Source organism: Macrobrachium nipponense, chromosome 10, assembly GCF_015104395.2.
Source record: "Macrobrachium nipponense isolate FS-2020 chromosome 10, ASM1510439v2, whole genome shotgun sequence".
NCBI lineage: Eukaryota > Metazoa > Arthropoda > Malacostraca > Decapoda > Palaemonidae > Macrobrachium > Macrobrachium nipponense.
In genome coordinates, this window is record NC_087204.1 from 101,677,599 (window position 1) to 101,698,664 (window position 21,066).

At 45.3% G+C, this 21,066-nt stretch overlaps 2 protein-coding genes across 12 annotated transcripts in view; both read right to left on the minus strand.

The window, feature by feature from the left end:
- Positions 1–582, minus strand: part of LOC135223820 (mucin-2-like) — a 503,176-nt gene extending 502,594 nt beyond the window's left edge. For 3 of the 8 annotated variants that reach the window (XM_064262653.1, XM_064262656.1, XM_064262659.1), the window contains exon 1: positions 333–581. The gene's annotated coding sequence lies outside the window, so the exon portion shown is untranslated. Of the gene's footprint in view, positions 1–332 lie in introns of all 8 variants that reach the window. The other 5 variants (XM_064262658.1, XM_064262652.1, XM_064262655.1 and 2 more) reach the window with 3 other exon arrangements.
- An 11,895-nt stretch (positions 583–12,477) lies between these two features.
- The window catches only part of LOC135223822 (NADH dehydrogenase [ubiquinone] 1 alpha subcomplex assembly factor 3-like), a 51,289-nt gene continuing 42,700 nt past the window's right edge, over positions 12,478–21,066 (minus strand). For all 4 annotated transcript variants that reach the window (XM_064262677.1, XM_064262674.1, XM_064262675.1 and 1 more), the window contains exon 6: positions 12,478–12,744. In XM_064262677.1, coding sequence (XP_064118747.1) covers positions 12,568–12,744 — 177 coding nt within the window. In that variant the 3' untranslated portion in view covers positions 12,478–12,567. The remainder of the gene's footprint in view (positions 12,745–21,066) is intronic.

Here is a 21,066-nt window from a genome sequence, read left to right on the forward strand (position 1 = left end):
TCCCTGAGATGTTGGTCTAAATTTGCACAATATTTTTGCGTTACATTTTAATATTGTTTTTTTATCTTTGAACCAAAAATTTCACGTTTTCTATTACAGATCTTGAAAATTAAATGCTGCTTTTTCATTTGTTAAGGTTCTGCGGCTTGTTCGAGATGGTTATGATTTATTGTTGAAGATACCACAAACACTTTATTGACACTAGGACGACAAATCAATACATGGATGCAATTACGGAATGCACTATGACAGTCTGACCAATTTTTAGACGATCTAAAAACCTCTGCAAGCAAAACAAACCCAAAACACTTCGCTTAGAGAACTCAACACACCATCTTCACTTCAGAGACGAACAGCATCACTCGACACACTCGTTTAAACACAACTAAATCACTCTGCACGAACACTTGGGGCACAGGATCCCTTCCACGCTTAGCGGAACAATCTTAGACCGAATAACAGGTGTCTTGTCTCTCTCTCTTTCTCTCTCTATACGCGCGTTTAAAACCCCATTCAATTCGGGGTTCCGGGTGTTGCCGTCTTGTCTATAAGATTGGGCAACTCCTCGCATCTTCCTGGCCCGCCCCCAGCTGCTGGTGGCTCGGCTGGGAGGTTCGAAAGATAGAGACTGAGTATCAGAGTTCTTGGGCGTGTTGTTCACCTGTTACTTCCAAACACCCAGGGACCACCACCATCTCCCACCTACCCCCAAAAACCCTAGGCTTACCCGCCTCCCTTCCCGTACCAGAGACGGGGCAAGACCAGGGCATCTAGTACTTATACCCCCACCCGCTTCTCCGTCGTCGTTGTTTCGACCAGCAGCTGCCTGCACCTATACGTACGTCCGAGAGACGATGCCCTGACGTACTTCGCTTGAGTTTTCGACGGTTTTTGACGTCTGGATGTCGTTCGAGGCTAACATTATTGACGTAGCATCTTGTTGTATATACGTCTTCGGATGATGCTGCATCTCTCTCTCTCTTTATTTGTCTATCCATCTCCGGGCATTCACTGGGCGCACCTCTCTCTCTCTCTCTCTCTCTCTCTCTCTCTCTCTCTCTCTCCGAAGTCTTCAGATGCCTTCTCTCATACCCGCGGTTACTGTACCTACTCCCATTCACAAAAACTTTCTCGCCGGCCGATCGGGTAGTGGGGGGGGGGGGGGTGCTGGAGGGAAGGGGCCCCGGCTACAGCGTTGTTTGCATTGTGCTTTCGGGGGACCAGAGAGAGAGAGAGAGAGAGAGAGAGAGAGAGAGAGAGAGAGGAGAGAGAGAGAGAGGATGATAAACAGAAAGGGAGACAGAATAATAGAGGAAGATAAAAAATGCAGATATATATTATATATATATATATATATATATATATATATATATATATATATATATATATATATAATATATATATATATATATAGATATATAGAGAGAAAATGAGAGAGAGAGAGAGAGAGAGAGAGAGAGAGAGAACAATTATAAAGAGAGAGACAGTAAACAAGAGAATGAAGAGAAAAATTGCAGAGAGAGAGAGAGAGAGAGAGAGAGAGAAAAGAAGAATAATAAAGGAAGAAAAAAATGAGAGAGAGAGAGAGAATGACAAACAGAAATAGAGAGAGCAAATTATAAACAGAAAGAGAGAATGATCAAGAGAGAGAGAGAGAGAGAGAGAGAGAGAGAATCATATCGTACCTCTGGTTATCATCAAGGTTCTTGGGGGTGAGGTGGCTAGACCCCGACCCTTCCTTCCACCACCCACAGTCGACTGACTGCCAAGTACTACATGACTCAATGCTGGAGTCAAAATAGGCTTCAATTGCTTGGAATCAATCTAAGGTTGATATTAACATAAATTTCAACCTTGGCATTAATTCAAGGTTGAGTTTAGCATATGTGTCTCTTGGAATTGATTCAAGGTTGATATCAGTTCATATATCAATCTTGGAATTAATCTAAGGTTGATATTGGCAGAGATATCAATCTTGGAATTGATCTCAGGTTGATGTTAGCAGATATAAATCTTGGAATTGATTCATGGTTGATATCAGTTCAAATATCAATCTTGGGATTGACCTAAGGTTGATATTGGCATAGATTTCAATCTTGGAATTCATCTCAAGTTGAATTCCACATAGATATCAATCTTGGAATTGACCCTTTCATATATCAATCTTGGAATTTATCTAAAGTTGGTATTAGCATAGATATCAATCTTGGAATTTACCATTTCATATATCAATCTTAGAATTGATCTAAAGTTGGTATTTGCATAGATATCAATCTTGGAATTTACCATTTCATATATCAGTCTTGTAATTGATCTAAGGTTGATATTAGCATAGATATCAATATTGACACTTATCTTAGGCTGATATCACCATGTATATATCAATTTTGGAATTGACATAAGGTTGATATCATCATAGATATTAGTCTTAGAAGCAAATTAAAGTTGATTTCAGCACAAATATCAAACTTGGAATTGATTTAAGGTTGATATCAGCACAAGTCAATTTGAGACTGACAGCACAAATTGGCAACCAGTCTGGGACTTTATTTAAAGTTGGTATCAGAACAGATACCAGTTTTGATATCTATCTAAGGTTGATATTTATATATTGTCTCAAGTACTGTATGATTGACTGATTGATTGATTGATTTACAGACGTTTGGCATGCATGAATGCCAAGCATTAGGTATTGTACGGCGATCTCCTTTGGACTGCAACGATACCTCAAATGATCTACATTTCGATATCCTCTTGTTTTCTAAGTGTATATGCTACAATAACTATATTTATTTTATTTTTACTGTCCACTACAGTGTCCTCTCAACTCGTCCCATTTTTTATCAATTTTCTCCTATTCTTTTTATTCTCAATAAAGGTTAGCGTAGTTAGTGCACCTCACGCAGTTCACTGTATGCATTACTTCAGATTCTTTAAAGCAACGTCCCCTCTTTAAAAAAAACACTGTTTCCCTAAGGTATCTCCTATGTTATAGCTCATGCAAGACTTACCTTTCTACCAAAACAATGTAAACTCTACCTCTTTCCTTTCCTTTTCATACATTTTTGGCATCAACATTCTTCCTCCAAGTTTATTTTCCAATCTAGGACAATTCTCGTGACATATATTACTTTCTACTTACAAACTGTAATTTTGTACCTTTAGTGACAGTTGCAGGAGCATATTGCAGCTGTATCATGCAGTTGAAGGAATAATCTACAGGCAGGTGGTGAGAAATGCAGGTGCCAATCTTTCTATACATACAGTCCTGCACCCGTAATCCAAGCATACCAAGAGTAATGTGCTATACTTTTTTTAAAGGTTCACGGTTGCATCCATTAATAAATGAGACAACAAAATAATAACTAAAGAAACTAAATCTTATCAGAAATATGAAGACTTTACCTGATGATGTTGTGCAATTAGAACTTCAAAAGTTTAAGCCAAGATTCAGTGCATTATACTATCCTTTGGAAGCTTGTAAGATTGTTCAATATTAATAGGGGTTTATGATCTAAAAAATAAACAATAATAATAAGGAATCTGGAAAAACTAGAGGCTGACGTAGCTCCAGGACTCATGCAGATGAGTGTGCTCCTAGAAACAGGGCACATAGTAAGAAAAGTGATGGACTCCTAAGGAGGCAGGATGCAACCCAGAGCCCCACACTATAAATACCACCCAATCAAATCTGAGGACTGTGATAGACCAAAAAAAATAAATATAATTAATAATAATAACCTGGCATATGCAGGAACAAGACTAGTAGCAGAACTCATGGGGATACAAACACCAACACCATCATCACAACAAACCCAACAGAAACCAAAACAGCAACCACCTTGGAAAAGGCACCTGGAAAAACTAATCATGGTGATGAGATCTGACTTGAGTAAACTGAAAGAGATGGCAGAAAAGATGCTTAGAAGCAAGAAAACAGGGGAGGAACCGAACAATAAATACAAAGTACAGGAAGAGACATAAAAACACAGACTTAAAGCCAAAGCACACATAAGATACAACAGTACATGAACAGGAATAAAGGATAGGAACAGAACAAACTATTCAGAACCAACCAAAAATGACTATATATTTGTTTGTATGGTATTTTTACATTGCATGGAACCAGTGGTTATTCAGAAACGGGAACAATGGCTTTACATGACTTCCGAACCACATCAAGAGTGAACTTCTATCACCAGAAATACACATCTCTCACAAAAAATGACTATAGTATAGTCAAATGAGAAGGGAAGACAACAAACAAGAAATTCCTGAAGCCAAACTCAAGAAGGAAACAGAAGGAATGCTGACAGCGGCACAAGATCAGGCCCAAAGAACCAGATATGTTCAAAGAACAATAGATGGAAATAACCTCTCAACCATATGCAGGAAGTGCAATATGAAAAACGAGACCATAAGCCACATAGTATGCAAATGTCCTGCACTTGCACAGAATCAGTACAAAAAGAGGCATGATTCATTAACAAAAGCCCTCCACTGGAGACAGTACATGACACACCAGCTGGATTGCAGTAATAAGTGGTACAAACAACAACCTGAGGGCGTGACAGAAAACAATCAGGCAAAGATGCTCTGGGACTATGGTATCATAACAGATAGGACGATATATGCCAATACACCAGACGTGACATTGATTGACAAAATCAAGAAGAAAGTATTTCTCATTGATGTCACAACACCATGGGACACCAGAGTAGATGAGAAAGAAATAGAAAAAATTAATAAGTATCAAGACCTGAAAATAGAAATAAGAAGGATATGGGATATGCCAGTGGAAATTGAACCCATAATCATAGGAACACTAGGTAGGATTCCAAGATCCCATAAAAGGAACCTGGAAAAACTAGATGCTGAAGTAGCTCCAGGACTCATGCAGAAGAGTGTCCTACGAGAAACAGCGCACACATGTAGTAAGAAAAGTGATGGAATCCTAAGGATGCAGGATGCAACCCACAACACCACACTGTAAAAACCTACCTACCATCAAAATACAGGCTTGTTTTAAAAATGGATATAGATTGCCCATCCTATAGGCCCTTTTTGTTTTAAAGTAATGTACCCATCTCAATTATGCTCATATACTGTACACATAATAAACGATGAAGTATACAGGCAGTCCCAGGGTTACAACGGGGGTTCTGTTCTTGAGACGCATCGTAAGCCAAAAATCGCCGTAAGCCGGAACATTGTAAAAAATCCTAAAAAAACCTTACTTTTGTACATTCAACTTCCCTGTCAGATATATACTTAGCTGTAGACTCCGTCGTCCCCAACAGAAATTCAAATTTCGCGGCACACACTACAGGTAGGTCAGGTGATCTACCGCCCTGCCGCTGGGTGGAAGGAATAGGAACCATTACCGTTTTCTAATCAGATTTTCTCTGTCACCGGTTCCAGTAACATCGTTGCTGGTTCCTCCTGACTTGACTTTCGTTTTTTCATCGCCGTTGATCTTCTGGACTGATTTATTTGGTGACGTATTGGATCTCTGGTTTGGCATACGCTTTTGTGGACTGTTTTTTTATTTTGGCTTCGGATTATTCTCAAAATGTCTGACTCTAACTATGCAGTTAGAAGATGTGTGAATGAGGGTTGTAGTGTGAGATACCTAGAAAACTTCAGTAGATCCTCACACTGTATGCAAGCGGTGTAGGGGGAATGAATGTTCTGTATCTAACACTTGTAATGAATGTGTAAATTTGAGTGAGGAAGAATGGAAGACTCTAAATTCCTACTTAAGGAAATTGGAGAAGGATAGGGCTAGAAAAGCTTCTTCCAGAAGCTTGAGTAGGTCTCGCTCTAACGAGCCAGTTAGTAGTGTAGCACCTAATTCTCAAGTAATCGTTGCTTCCTCCCATACAGTATCAGCACCTTCTCCCTTCTCAGATACTGCAAATTCATCATCGGAAATTGCAGATTTGAAGGCTGCCCTCTCGAGAATGGAGTGTAAAATGCAAGCTCTAGAAGGTAAGCAAAAGTGCAGTGGAAATTGATGTTAGTGTCCCCAGTGCAGTGGAGGGTGCGTCTGATCGGCTCTGTCTCGCTCCCAGGCCTAGACCTCTTCCAAGCTCCCAGGCCCAGAGGAGAAGGAAAGTCGAAAGCCTTACGGAGGTTACGGAGAATCCCCACCGATCAGGCGTCCCCTCGGCAGGATCTGTGGCGTCCCAGACTGCCAAGGATCGCCATTGGAAAGGCATCCTCAAAGAGTGCTTCTCCTCGTCCGATTCTTCTTCGCATAAACGTGGATGGAGTTTGGACGATCTATAGCATTCTACGAAAATAAGTTGGAAGGCGCCTAGTTTGGACTCGAGCCTGGAACGCTTTCCAGAAGACTCTCCATGCGAGAGGAAGAGAGCCAAGAAAGCCTTTATTGCGCCTGCTCTCGGCTCGGAGTCTCCTACATCCTCCAGACCTCCTTCCCCTCATTCTGATAAGGAGGAGGAAGATACAGTGACTAAGATTCTCCTTAAAATGCAGGAGCAAATCTCGTCTTTGGTAGAAGTTCTAAAAAAGGACCCTCCTCGGAGGAAAGACTCTTTCCTTCCGATCAAAAGATCTTCTCGTCCGGCGGACATTCATGGCTCCAACACCTCTCCTCTACTCCTCGTCTTAGGTCCAAGGCGCCAGATAAAGGATCTTCTGGCAAAGAAGCAACAGTCAGGCACGAGGCGCCAATTAGGCGAAAAGCGCCAGATTTGGACAGCCCGGACAGGCGCGAATATCGTCCGAGGCGGACAGCGCCAGCCAAGATCGAGGCTCCAACTAGGCGAAAAGCGCCAGATTCAGACAGCCCGGACAGGAGCGAGTTTTGTCCGATGCGGACAGCGCCAGCCATAAGCGAAGTGCCAGCCAGGCGCCAGGATCTCCAGCTTCACCTAATTTCGAGAGAGAAGTTAACCGAGAGGTTCCTCTTTGTAGCTTTTCGCAGGATCAGCCTTCTCCTGACAGGGACGCAAGATGTCGCACAGGCGGCCGTCGCCCTTGTCAGGATGGCGGGCGGGTACTGCTGGAAGTTTTTTTTTTGCAAGGACAGCCTTCTCCTGGCAGGGACACTAGATGTCGCACAGGCGGCCCGTCGCCCTTGTCAGGATGGCTCTGATAATGATAGGAGTTTTCGCAGAATCAGCCTTCTCTGGCAGGGACGCAAGATGTCGCACAGGCGGCCGTCGCCCTTGTCAGGATGGCGCTGGTACTGTAAAGCTTCACCTGCGAAAAGAGGCGCTTCCTTCGGTTAACCTGCGAAGGAGGCGCTTTCCTTCGGTTGATCGCTCTTCTCCCACCAGAAACTGGACAAGAGCTGGAAGATATTTCAGACTCAGAAGCTAATAAAGGGTGCGGGTCTCTCGCACTACAAAACCTTAGCAGCTCTTTTACTGCAAGAATTTGGAGATTCTCTGAGTCCTGCCACCCCTCCTTCTCCTCGTTCGTTGTTTAAGAGTACCAAGACCTCAAAATCTCCTCCTTCTTGAAGATGCGCCCGACCATTTCCATGAAGAAAGCGCTACAGTCTTTTGGAAAATTGGCTCTGCTCCAAGGAAGAATCAGGGAAAACTGTCTTTACCTGGCCCCCCTCCAGGCTTTCTGGGAGGAGAGGCATTTGGTATGAGACAGGGGAAGCTATGGGGCTCGCTCTCCCTGCTTCGGCTGAGGCAGACTTCACACTCGTAGACATGTCGAGGAGACAATCGCTGTCATCTGCAAGGACCACTCGGGGAATGTCGGAAATGGACCATCTCCTCAAGGGATTATTCCATGTCTTGGAAGTTTTTAACTTTCTAGACTGGTCCCTTGGGGCTTTGGCCAAGAAGACACAGGACCCTGACTTCCTGAGCCCCGAGGTCCTGCATAGTATATTAGCGTGCATGGACAAGGCGGTCCAAGACGGATGGGGGGAAGTGGCCTCCCTTTTCGGAGCAGGAATTCTTAAGAAGAGGGCTGTATTCAGCTCTTTCCTGACGAAAGCTGTCTCGCCTGTTCAGAGGTCGTCTCTGCTTTACGCACCTCTTTCAAACCAGCTTTTCCCTTCTCGAAGGAGACTCAAGATCTTCTGGTGCAGTCAGCAAAGAAGACGAGGCCAGCCGTTCCTGCTGTGAAGAAGGAGTCACGTAACCCTCAGCCGCCCTTTCGAGGGAGTTCATCTGCTCGATCCTCCTCTAGAAAGAGAGGAACGGAAAAGAGAGGAAGGTCTTCTTTCAGACCAGTTAAGAAGACCAAATGATGTGTCAGTCCTCCAAACACCAGTAGGGGCCAGGCTTCTGAAGTTTTCAGAAGCATGGACTGTGAGAGAGGCAGACTCTTGGTCCCTCTCGATCGTGAGGAAAGGATATCTCATCCCCTTCAGAGACAGACCTCCCTTGACGTCGACCCCAAGGGAACTGTCTGCGAAGTACAAAGACCCTGCCAAGAGAGAATCTCTTTTACATCTTGTAGATCAGATGTTAGAAAAGGAGGCCATCGAACTAGTGCAGGATCCGCACTCCCAAGGCTTCTACAATCGACTGTTTCTCGTCCCGAAAGCCTCGGGGGGGGGGGGGGGTGGAGGCCTGTTCTGGACGTGAGCGCATTGAACCGTTTCGTAGAGAAGAAAAAGTTCTCTATGGAAACTTCCAACTCGGTTCTTGCGGCTCTGCGTCCGGGAGATTGGATGGTCTCCCTAGACCTGCAGGACGCGTATTTTCACGTCCCCCTGCATCCTGCATCGAGGAAATATCTTCGGTTCATGGTACAGGGCAGGATCTTTCAGTTCAGGGATTTGTGCTTCAGCCTGTCTACGGCCCCTCAAGTGTTTACGGGCCTGGTGAGGAACATAGCACGATGGTTACACCTGAAGGGGGTGAACATATCTCTTTACTTGGACCGTTGGCTCATAAGAGCAAAATCGAAACATCAGTGTTTTGGAGGACCTGGAAACGACTTTGGATCTTGTAAGACCTCTCGGACTGCTTGTGAACCTCGAGAAGTCCCAGATGATCCACAGCCAGAACATTGTTTATCTGGGGATTCAGATGGATTCTCTGGGTTTTCAAGCGTTTCCGTCACGAGAAAGAATTGCTCGTGGCTTAGAAAAAGTCTTAACCTTCTTAGAGAAAGAACGAAGCTCAGCAAGGGAATGGCTCAGTCTCCTGGGTACCCTTTCATCGCTGGAGCAGTTCGTTTCTTTCTCTGGGGAGGCTCAACATGAGACCTCTGCAGTTCTACCTACAAAGAATGTGGAATCGGAAGACAGGGGATCTGTCGGATTCTTTTCCCATTCAACCGGAGATAAAAGTCCCACTTGAAGTGGTGGTTAAAACCTCTAGAGAGGAACGAAGGAGTGTCCCTTTCTCTTCGGAACCCGCTCCTATTGTTGTTTTCCGACGCCTCGGAGACAGGTTGGGGAGCCACACTGGGAACGAAAGAAGTGTCAGGCACCTGGACAAGAGAACAGGTGTCCTGGCACATAAAACGTGAAGGATTTCTGGCTATCCATTTAGCCCTGAAGCACTTCGAATCAGACGTCAGAGTAGTCCAGGTCAATTCGGACAATACCACGGCTCTGGCTTACATCTGAAACGCAGGGAGGGAATCACTCTTTCTCCCTATACGAGATAGCAAGACTCTGTTGATCTGGGCAGAGGAACAAGGCATCATACTCCTGACAAGATTCGTGCAAGGTAGGGAAAAGAATGTAAGAGCAGACCGACTGAGCAGGAAGAACCAGGTCCTTCCTACAGAGTGGACCCTCCACTCCGAAGTCTGCCAGAAACTCTGGTCCCTCTGGGGGAAACCTCAGATAGACCTGTTCGCCACGTTCCTCTCCAGAAGGATGGACAACTTCTGCTCATCAGTGGAGGATCCCAGAGCCATAGCGATCGATGCCCTCCTCATGGATTGGTCGGGCATAGACGCTTACGCCTTTCCCCCATTCAAGCTGCTGGGAGAAGTGCTAAGGAAGTTTGTGTCCTCAGAAGGAACGAGAATGACACTCATTGCTCCCTTTTGGCCCGCTCGAGATTGGTTCACAGAGGTACTGGAATGGACGGTGGACTTCCCCAGATCTCTTCCCGAAAGGACAGATCTGCTCAAACAACCCCACTTCGAGAGGTTCCACAAAAACCTCCCCACTCTCTCCCTGACTGCCTTTCGGACTATTGAAAGACTCGTCAGAGCGAGAGGCTTTTCTCGAAAAGCTGCGAGCGCGATTGCCATTGCCCGCAGGTCTTCTACCTTGCGGGTTTATCAATCGAAGTGGGAAGTCTTCTGTAGGTGGTGTAGGTCGAAGAAGCTGTCCTCCTCCAATACCTCTGTGACCGACATTGCCGATTTTCTTCTCTTCCTAAGAGAAGAATCACACTTGGCGGTTTCCACCATTAAAGGATACAGGAGCATGCTCTCTGCTGTATTCAGGAATAGGGGCCTGAACATAGAGAAAAACAAAGATCTTCAATGATCTTATTACGGTCCTTCGAGACCTCCAAGACTAGATCCTCTCTGCCTCCTTGCTGGAATCTAGATGTAGTTCTCAAGTTCCTCACATCGGATAGGTTCGAACCTCCTCATCAAGCCTCGTTCAGAGATATCACGAGGAAGTGCATTTTTCTCTTGGCCCTCGCAACTGCCAAGAGGGTCAGTGAACTGCATGCATTAGATTCCCGTGTGGGATTTAAAGGAGATTCTGCAGTTGTCTCTTTCCAACCTCTGTTTCTGGCTAAAAACGAGAACCCTTCTAGACCTTGGCCCAGAAGTTTTGAGGTCAAGGGACTTTCTCCTCTTGTCGGGAGTGAGTTAGAAAGGTCTCTTTGTCCAGTCAGAACTCTGAAGTTTTATCTTCAAAAGAAGAATCAACTGCAGGGTTGCCGTCAGAGTCTCTGGTGTGCTGTGAAGGACCCTAAGAGACCCATGTCAAAAAACTCACTAGCGTTCTTTGTTAGAAATGTGATATCGGAAGCACACATGAAGTGCCAAGATGAATCCTTGAAACTGCTAAGGGTGAAAGCGCATGAGGTACGTGCGGTTGCAACCTCTCTTATCTTTCAGCAGAAATATGTCGATGAAAGATATTTTAGCAGCGACGTACTGGAGATGCAACTCTGTGTTTGCTTCCCATTACTTAAAGGATGTCAGAGTGACATACGAGAGATGCTTCTCTCTTGGTCCTTATGTATCAGCGGATACTGTGCTGGGAAGAGGAGCTAATACTGATCCTTAATGTTTTTTAGTTTGCTTTTACAGTTTTGGTGTTGAGTTTTTAGGGTTGCTTGAAAGGATGTTGGGGATAACTCCTTTCAATCTCATTACTAACCCGGGTGTTAGGATCAGGTGATCGGGATCGGTGTTGTGCTCCTTGATGATGCCATTAGGCAAGGTGTTTTGTCATGTAAGTGGATGGGACCCCATCGACAAAGATCCTTAGGCTCTGTCGAGTAAGCAGATAAGACGCCATTGACAGACCCACAAGAACCCTTAGCATGAGGTCACTACCTCTCTGAGTCTCTTGAGGCAAAGCAGGCTCCTCAGGCAGTAGCCATGAAGTCTTCCGCCAAAACAGGTAGGAACCAAGGCTTTTGATATATTACCTACAACGTATGTTGTCTTCCTGTCTATTTCGGTAGTTAGCTGTCTCTTACCCACCACCAAGGGTGCCAATCAGCTAAGTATATATCTGACAGGGAAGTTGAATGTACAAAAATGATATTTGTTATGTTACAATAAAGTTTTGTACATACTTACCTGGCAGATATATATAATTAAATGGCCCAGCCTCCCCTCAGGAGACAAGTGGAAGAGAAAAATCTGATTAGAAAACGGGAATGGTTCCTATTCCTGCCACCCCGCGGCAGGGCGGTAGATCACCTGACCTACCTGAAGCGTGTGCCGCGAAATTCGAATTTCTGTCGGGGTGACGACGGAATCTATAGCTAAGTATATATCTGCCAGGTAAGTATGTACAAAATTTTATTGTAACAGAACAATATCATTTTTAATGCTTTGGGTACATTGAAAACTGTAAACGGCATTCTTATTGCAATTTTCATCAAAAAAACCTTCAAATATTGATTATTTTGCATTTTTGGTGTCATATTACATCTGCCAGATGAGCGCTGTAGGCGATGTAACCCTGGAAAATGCGTCGTAACCCTGGAAATAATGTCTGATGAATATAACTGAGAAGCGCCTTAACCTCGGAACGTCGTAAGCCGGGGACTACCTGTACTACAAATAAAACTGAATATACATAGCATAACATTAGTTCATGTTTTGGTCAAACACAAACCTGCTCTTAACATCATCTAAACTCAGAAGCTTCTAGCATACTCCATCATAACTGAACATCCAGAACAGAGACAACCAAAGACTAAATCTGCTCTTGATAATACAAGCAGAATCGACCTATTCAGCCCTGTTTGTCTGTCTTCCTTAAGCATATACTCAAAACAAACAAGAGGAATGTAACTAGTAAATGAAACCATGATAAAAAGTTAACTCTCACAATCACTCACTTTTATTACACAATTTACATGGGATCTGTACACGGGGAGGATAAAAATTGATGAGGAACATTACTCATACAATTTCATCCTCAATTGTTGCTATGAAGAGACTCTTCTTCCTCAGTTGATCCTGTAATAATTCGTCTTCGTGTGTCCGAATATTAGCCGGTGGAATGAGGGCAGCAGCCACGCATCTTTTTTCATCATTCAGAAAATTGAAGGTCGAACAAGCTGACTCGGTTGGCAGAACCTGAAATGTATTAATGGCAAGATTATTTTGGAGGTAACACACGAGCTCTTGTGCCCAATACAGTGTAAATACAATTAAAATACATGACATTAACATTTAAAGTACAGTACGTAATATTGCAACAAAAGATATCTCCTAGCATCTGCTTGGCTTACCAAAATGAGCAAAGCCCAGTCTAAATAATGTTTAACTGGATGTGCTAGTGCTTTATTATAGATTATATTTGCAAATATTTTTGTGAAATTCCACCAAAAGAGGAAGGAACTTGGTTATGCATGCAGTTTTATTATAGGACAAACTGAGCTATGCTATTATCAGTATTTAAACATATATTCTTGTGAAATTCTCCCAAAAAGGGAATGAACTTGCAAAGCAAGCTTCTACATCAAAGAATACCACATATAAAGATGAATCATTTGGACAACAGGATCACATAAACAGTACGGTCTCATCTTTACAGATGCTTTTGGGGGTCCTAGCCTTTCTAGCCTTTGTCTCTTACAAAACAAAGACCTTATACACAGCCTACATTTGAATATTTTCAAAGCTATCTTTCAACAAACAGCAATTCCATCAGGTTCTTAATTTAAACTAACCTGTAATTTATTTATACATAACATTCAATTTAAAAGACCTACCTAAAATTATACACTTCTAAAATGGCACCATAAGGAATACCACTCATAATAGGGTGGGAGCTGATAAGCACAGAAGTCCACTACGTTGAGGCTCGTTAAGTTGAAGTGTTACTGTATTGCACAACTATCTACACTAGATGGCTACCATACAACCAATGTTATACAAAATAACATTTCAAAAGTAGTTTGAATTTTTCCTAGAATACAAGCCATAGCTTCCATAAATGAAGTTCACTGCACAAGGGGCACTTATGTTGTTACTAACTATAAAAACAAAATCCTATCGGGTATGTCTGTGGATATGTGCCTGAGTCAGCCTATCTCAACCAGTGTATTCTCAGCTATAGTGCCCAGTTGTTACTGCTGGTCTCCCGTTTTGATGCTAAGATTTCTCATGTTGCATGCCATGTGTGCACGACAAACCTGTGTTTTACACTATATACACTTGCCTTCTACGGCTAGCATCTCTCTGGTACGCCAGTCAATTGCAGTATTTACAGAAAAATGAGAGATTTTGGGGCACGAGGTCACAAACAAAACATGTTATTGTTATAATACAATTAAGTTTGTTCATACTTACTGGCATATATATACAGTGGTCCCCCCGTATTCGCGGGGATGCGTACCAGACCCCCCCGTGAATAGTTAGAATCCGCGAAAGTTTGGAACTACCATAAAAATGCTAAAAACAGCCTATTTTGTTAGTTAAAACTCAAGAAAAACCCACTAAAATTTTTCCTACATGGTTTTTTTAATAGTTTTATCACAAAAGTGCATTTTATGATGAATTCATCAAAAAACCAGGAATCTGTGGATATTTATCATAGAAAAATACCGCGAATGCGCGAATTTTCCGCGAATATGCAGGGAAACGTTCCCGAGAGAAATCCGCGAATGTGTGAGTCCGCGAATCTGGAGAACGAATACGCGGGGTCCACTGTATATAGCTGTATTTTCTGAAGTCCGACAGAATTCAAAACTCGCGGCACACGCAGTGGCGGCCAGGTGGTAGTACCCATTCCCGCCGCTGGAGGAGGATATCAGAACCATTCCCATTTTCTATTCATATTTTATTAATGCCACTGTCTCCTGAGGGGAGGAGGGTGGGCACACTAATTATATATTCTGCCAGGTAAGTATGAACAAACTTAATTGTATTATAACAATAACATTTTGTTCATGCAACTTACCTGACAGATAGCTGAATCCCACCTTCGGATGGTGGGAAGAGACAGAATAGGATTTGTAGGAAACTTAAATTAAGTAGATGATGTACACCTTGGTTCCTCACCTGTTAGCAAAGTAGACTTTGTGATTACTGTCACTTAAGCTGCTTCCGCTTAAGAGAAGTTGCCAGCCAGGTGGAGACCTGTAGTGCTGTGCGCTCTGGATGCTCTGTCAACGGGGACGTGACCTCAACGTGACAAGAACCATCGAGCCATACATATGAGGGCTACGAAGCAACTGACCACCACCTGACCAACTAACCAAAGACCCCCTGAACACTAAACTAAGAGATGGGAGATCTTCACACAAGACTCACCACAAACCAAAAACACAACACACCTAAAACCTAACTAAGGTATAGGGATAGGGAAAGCTACCTCCAAGCCCTAAGACTGTGTCTGCAGAAAACATATGGCCCAAGAGAATTACAGTCGTCATAAATCGTTCTCACATCCCTTAGGTAATGTGAGGCGAAGACAGGAATTACTCCTCCAAAAGGTGCCATCAAGAATGTCCTTGATTGACATGTTCTTTTGGAAGGCAAGAGGTAGGTAAGCGACAGCTCTAACTTCGTGAGCTTTTCACTTGTAAGAGGCTCAAATCAGTCTTCTGGCAAGATGAATGAGCCTCTTTAATGACGTCCCTCAGAAAGAAAGCCACAGCATTCTTAGATAAGGTAATTCTGGTCTCTTCACAGAGCACCAGAGATTACCTGAGGGACCTCTTACCTCTTTTGTTCTATGAACATAGAACTTGAGAGCCCTGACAGGGCACAGGGCTCTCTCTGGTTCTTGGCCCACCAGACTTGACATACCCTTGATCTCGAAACTTTTCGGCCGGCCAAGGGTTAGAAGGATTTTCATTCTTTGCCAAGAAAGTTGGGCTCAAAGAGCAGACAGCGTTGTCTCCTTTGAATCCCACTAGATGACTAAAAGCTTGGATTTCACTAACTCTCTTCGCCGTCGCCAGAGAAGTTAGGAAAAGAGCCTTCCTTGTCAAGTTCCGAAGAGACGCTGTTTGAAGAGGTTCAAAAGGACTTGACATTAAGAACTAAGAACTACGTCAAGGTTCCATGAAGGCGGTCTCGCTTGAGGAATCTTCGAAGTCTCAAAGATTTCAAGAGATCATGAAGATCCTTGTTGTCAGAAAGGTCCAGGCCTCTGTGCCTAAAACCACTGACAACATGCTCTTATATCCCTTAATGGTAGGGACTGCTAATTTCTGCACATTCCTAAGAAAGAGCAGAAAATCGGCTATTCTGGTTCACAGAGGTCGTGGAAGAGGGGAAACTCCCTCCTTTTAACACCATGCCCTGAAGGAAGCCCACTTCGATTGGTATACAGCTCTTGTAGATGCTCGTCTTGCATTTGCGATTGCTCTCGCAGCTGCTTTCGAAAAACCTCTCGCTCTGGCCAACTTTTCGATAGTCTGAACGCAGTCAGACCCAGAGCGGAGAGGTTTTGGTGATACCTTTTGAAGTGAGGCTGTTTGAGTAGATCTTTCCTCCAGGGCAACGTCCTTGGGAAGTCTAGCAAGGAAAGACATGACCTCTGTGAACCATTCTCTCGCTGGCCACATCAGGGCGATCAGGATCAACCTCGTCCCTTCTGAAGCCGCAACTTCCTCATGACTTCCCCCATGATCTTGAATGGCGGGAAGGCTACAGATCTAGGCCCGTCCCAACTCCATAGCAATGCGTCCACAGCGATTGCTTCTGGATATAGGACCGGGGAGACAATACAGAGGAAGCCTTTTCGTCCTCGACGTCGCGAATAAGTCGACCAGAGGACGTCCCCACAACTTCCAAAGATCTCGACACACATCTTTGTGTAAGGTCCATTCCGTCGGTAGGATTTGGTCCTGACGACTGAGAAGGTCCGCCCTGACGTTTTGCACTCCTGCAATAAATCTTGTCAGGATCGTAACCTTCTTCCTTTTTGCCCACAGCAGAATCTCCTTCACTAGGTGAAACAAAATCCTGGAGTGTGTTCCTCCCTGATTCTTCAAATACGCGAGGGCTGTGGTATTGTCCGAGTTGACTTGAACGATTTTGTTCGTCAATCTTCCTTCGAAGAACTGCAGAGACAGAAAGATCGCTGCTAGTTCTTTGACATTGATGTGCCAGGCTGCCTGTTCCCCTCTCCAGGAGCCTGACACTTCCTCCCCTCCTAGTGTTGCTCCCCAGCCAGCGATGGAAGCGTCTGAGAACAACACTAGGTCGGGGCTCAGAAGAACTTAGGGACAAGCCCTCTGTAGCTTCTGCGGATCGAACCACCATCTTAGATGGCTCTTTGTCGATTCTGAGATCCTCAAGATCGCATTGAGATCGTCCTTGGCCTTCCATTCGTCCGCAAGGAAAACTGGAGAGGCCTTAGGCCAATCAAGTTTCTTTCCCCAAGAAGGCTGAGTTTTTTTCTCCAATCCTAGCCGCTGACGTTCCTGGGACGGAAACGCTCGAAAAAAGCCACTGAATCCATCTGAATCCCCAGATACACGATGGACTGTGTCGGGGTCAGATGCGACTTTTCGAGGTTGACAAGAAGTCCCAGGGACTTCGCTAAGGCTAACATTAACTGCAGTTCCTTCAGACACTTTTCTCTCGACGACGCTCTGATAAGCCAGTCGTCGAGGTAAAGGGAAAACTCTTATCCCTGAAGAGTGTAGCCACCTCGCCACATTCTTCATGACACAGTGAACACCATCGGAGCCGTGTGGTCAGGCCGAAACAAAGGGCTCTGAACTGCCACACTTTGTTGCCTAAGACGAATCTTAGATACTTTCTTGAAAGAGGGTGGATCGGGATGTGAAAGTACGCGTCCTGCAGGTCTAAGGACACCATCCAGTCGCCCGGTCTCAAGGCTCCCAGAACAGAATGAGGCGTCTCCATCGTGAATTTGGTCTTTTTTTCCACAAAAAGATTGAGCCTGCTTTACATCTAGGACTGGACGCCAACCCGACGACTGCTTTTGGTACTAGGAAAATCCTGTTGTAAAACCCTGGAGACCCCAGGTCCGCGACTTGTTTCCACCGCTCTTTTCTCGATCATCTGTTGTAAAAGATCGAACAACACTCGTCTCTTTTCTCCTGATGTGATGGAGAAAGGTCTCTGGGAGTCGTGGAAAGAGAGGAGGATCTAAAAGGGGATCTTGTACCCTGCTCCACGATCTTGAGGGACCAAGGGTTCCGTATCTCTCTCTCTCCATGCTCCCGCAAAGGACTTCAGTCTGGCTCCGACTGGTGTCTGAAGGACATGAGTTTTCACTTGGATGCCTTGGGTTTGAAGGAAGCTCTTCCTCTTGCAAGCCCTCTCCCTCGAGGAGCTGCTCTCGAGGGAGGAGCCCCACGAAAGGGTTTAACCTTCTTCGGCGGTCGCACAAAAGACGAAGAAGTGGAAGGAACTGCCGGACGTCTCGAGGACTGGGCTAAGAGGTCCTGCGTTGCCTTTTCTTGTAAACTGCTTGCCAGGTCCTTAACCAAAGTCTGGGGGAAGAGATGGCTCGTAAGAGGAGAAAAGAGCAGCTCCGCTTTCTGAGCTGAAGTAACAGATCTAGCTGTGAAGTTACACAGCAAAGCTCTCTTCTTCAGGAAGGCAGTCCCAAAATGAGAGACAAGCTCCTCTGAACCATCCCTGACGGCCCTTGTCCATGCACGATAGCACGCTGGAACAGCTCCCCCAAACTGAGAGACTCTGGGCTTCTAGATTGAAGATCTAGAACTCCCAAGCACCAGTCCAAAAAGTTGAAGACTTCAAGAGTCCGTAGCAGCCCCTTCAAATGATGGTCTGTCTCCGTAGGGGTCCAGGTCACTTTGGCAGTGGATAAGAGGGACCTCCTCTGAGAGTCCACCAAACTGGAGAAATCCCCTTGCGCTGAAGAAGGGATTCTCACACCCACGTCTCCTTTGGTCTCATACCAAATACCTCCTTTACCGCTGAGTCTAGAGGGAGGAAGGGCGAAAGTAGACTTGCCCTGATCCTTCCTTCGTTCCATCAGTCTTGGAGTTTCTCTAATGCCCTCTTAGTGGAGAGCGAAGTCTTCATTTCGACAAACTCCGGGGTCTTACAAGTCTTCGAAGATGAAAACTGCGAAGGAGGAGATTGGGAGCTGCCGCTGGAACTTGTCCCCAAAGGACGAGCGCAACAAGCCACACAAGAACTTTGTAGTCTGAGATTGAAGAGGCAGCAGAAGGTTCCTCTTCAACAGAGTCAGCAGGACTACATACTCAATTCTCCTTCTTCCCTAATCGGAAGAGGAGACCGCCCCTCCGGAGAGGGCGTACGTCTATCGGGTGGGCTGGGCTTTATCAAGGACCCCCGTTGCTTAATAGCAGAAGCCTCATCTAGGCTGCCTTCCTTGCGGCGAACCTTACAGCTCGAAGGAGGCAGAGCGTCCTTACGGCGTTGAGCGTCCTTGACGACGACCGAGGCCGCCTTACTTGCAAGAGAAGCGTCCTTACGCTTCTTAAACGATCGAGCAGACTTCGAAGAAAGCGTGTCTTTCCTAGCTTTAACAAGCTCCTTATAAGGAGACACGTCACTACGAGCGTCCTTCCGAGCGTCCTGGTGCACGTCCTCTTCCTGCTCGGCGTCCTCCGAAGCGTCCTGGAAAGCGTCCTGCTGAGCGTCCTGAAAAGCGTCCTCAGAGTACTCAAAAGCGTCCTGAGCGTCCTCTCGAGCGTCACGGCAAGCAGCCTGCCCATGACGTTGAGAGGGAACGAAAGCGTCCTGATGACCAGTTTTCTTAGCGGGCGAACAAGATCGGCGAATCGCCGAAGGAGACGCAATCGGTGAAAGAGACGAACGAGGAGAGGGAGAAGGAGACTGCTTCGTCCTCTTGACGGGAGCCAGCCTAAGGTCCTTCCTCCACTTAGGCTCGACTGCTGCTGGGCGAATCCTCTGAGCCATAAGCACTGACAACTGGTCCTGAGGGACAAAAGAATGTTCTTCGTTGGAAAAGAACGAACAGAGGGGGCAGGGCTGATCCTGCGAGAAGACGAGGGCGAGGGGACGCCTCCTTCCTTCTCACAGGTACAGCTACCTGCTTCTCAGAGAGCGCTATAGCACAACTCAGCGTCCTCGCCGGATGAGATCCTACCTCTCTTCTGAGGGGCGGAAAAGCGTCATACGCATCCGGAGAAGAGCGCGAAAGAAACTGGCGATACAGGACGTGAAGCGTCCTCAACACGAAACGTCCTTTTCAGCGGACGAGAGTCTCTCCGAGCGCTCCACCCCTTGCGCGGGGAGGACGCTTCGGAGGACGAAAAGCAGTCCTTAAGGATGCGCGCTCCTTGACAGCCTGGGACTGCAAACAAGGCCTGCCAAAGGGACGCCAGATCGGTGGGGAGCCCCCGTAACCCTCTTGCGCTTTCGACATATCCCCTCCCTGATTCCTGGGAGTCCGATAGCGGTCTAGGCCTAGAGGCATTATGGGCCGATCTGACGCCCCCTCCACAACACTAGGGGCACGATCACACACTTGCACAGAGCCAGTTTCCAAGGCTTTCACTTTGGTCTCCAGAGTACGCAGAGACTCCAAAATTAGAGGAAAGAGCATTACCTTCTCCGACACAGATTCAGGGCCCGAAGGCAACAACACAGGTTTAGGAGATGCAAATCTACAGGTGTTATAGCAGGAGAAATATTAGTACCTTCCTTACCTTTGGTAGAACCACTCCTGGAGAAGAGACCTCCTGATCCTATCGCGTTCCAATTTACGACCGCTAGGAATCATACACCTTCCATCCATCATCGGTCAATCCATCACATTCTTATTGCACCGATCATCCACCAAACAAACATGACCCCCTACAACTCATACATACTGTGTGGGGGTCTACCGATGATTTCGGTAGCCTCACCTTACAATCACTCCTCACACACACTCTGAAACTCACTGCACTTGATCCAGACATCACGTTTACAGAAAAGCCAATCCAAAGTCAAAAAACGGTCCACTATCGCGTATGCCAATCCAACAATCCAGAATCAATACCACCAAAGTCAATCAGATACTTAATTGCGAGTCAAATCCAAAAATCCTAGGCGGAGGTCTGTAAACAGTAGTTTACCGACCGGCGACAGAAAATATGAATAGAAAATGGGAATGGTTTCCTGATATCCGCCTCCCAGCGGCGGGAATGGGTACTACACCTGGCCGCCCACTGCGTGTGCCGCGAGTTTTGAAATTCTGTCGGACTTCAGAAAATACAGCTATATATATCTGTCAGGTAAGTTGCATGAACAAAATATACTTAAGTTTAACAATGACCAACAAGAATGCTATGCTTGCTCTGGTTTCAATAAAATTTTAACACTACAGTCAGCATTTTGATTTTATTGAATACTATGCAAGTGTAGGATTGAGGAAATTTTAGTATATATAACAATCTTAAAGACCAAATACATACCTACTTGACATTCGAAAGGAGAAAAAAAAAGATTGCAATACAAAGAGTTCAA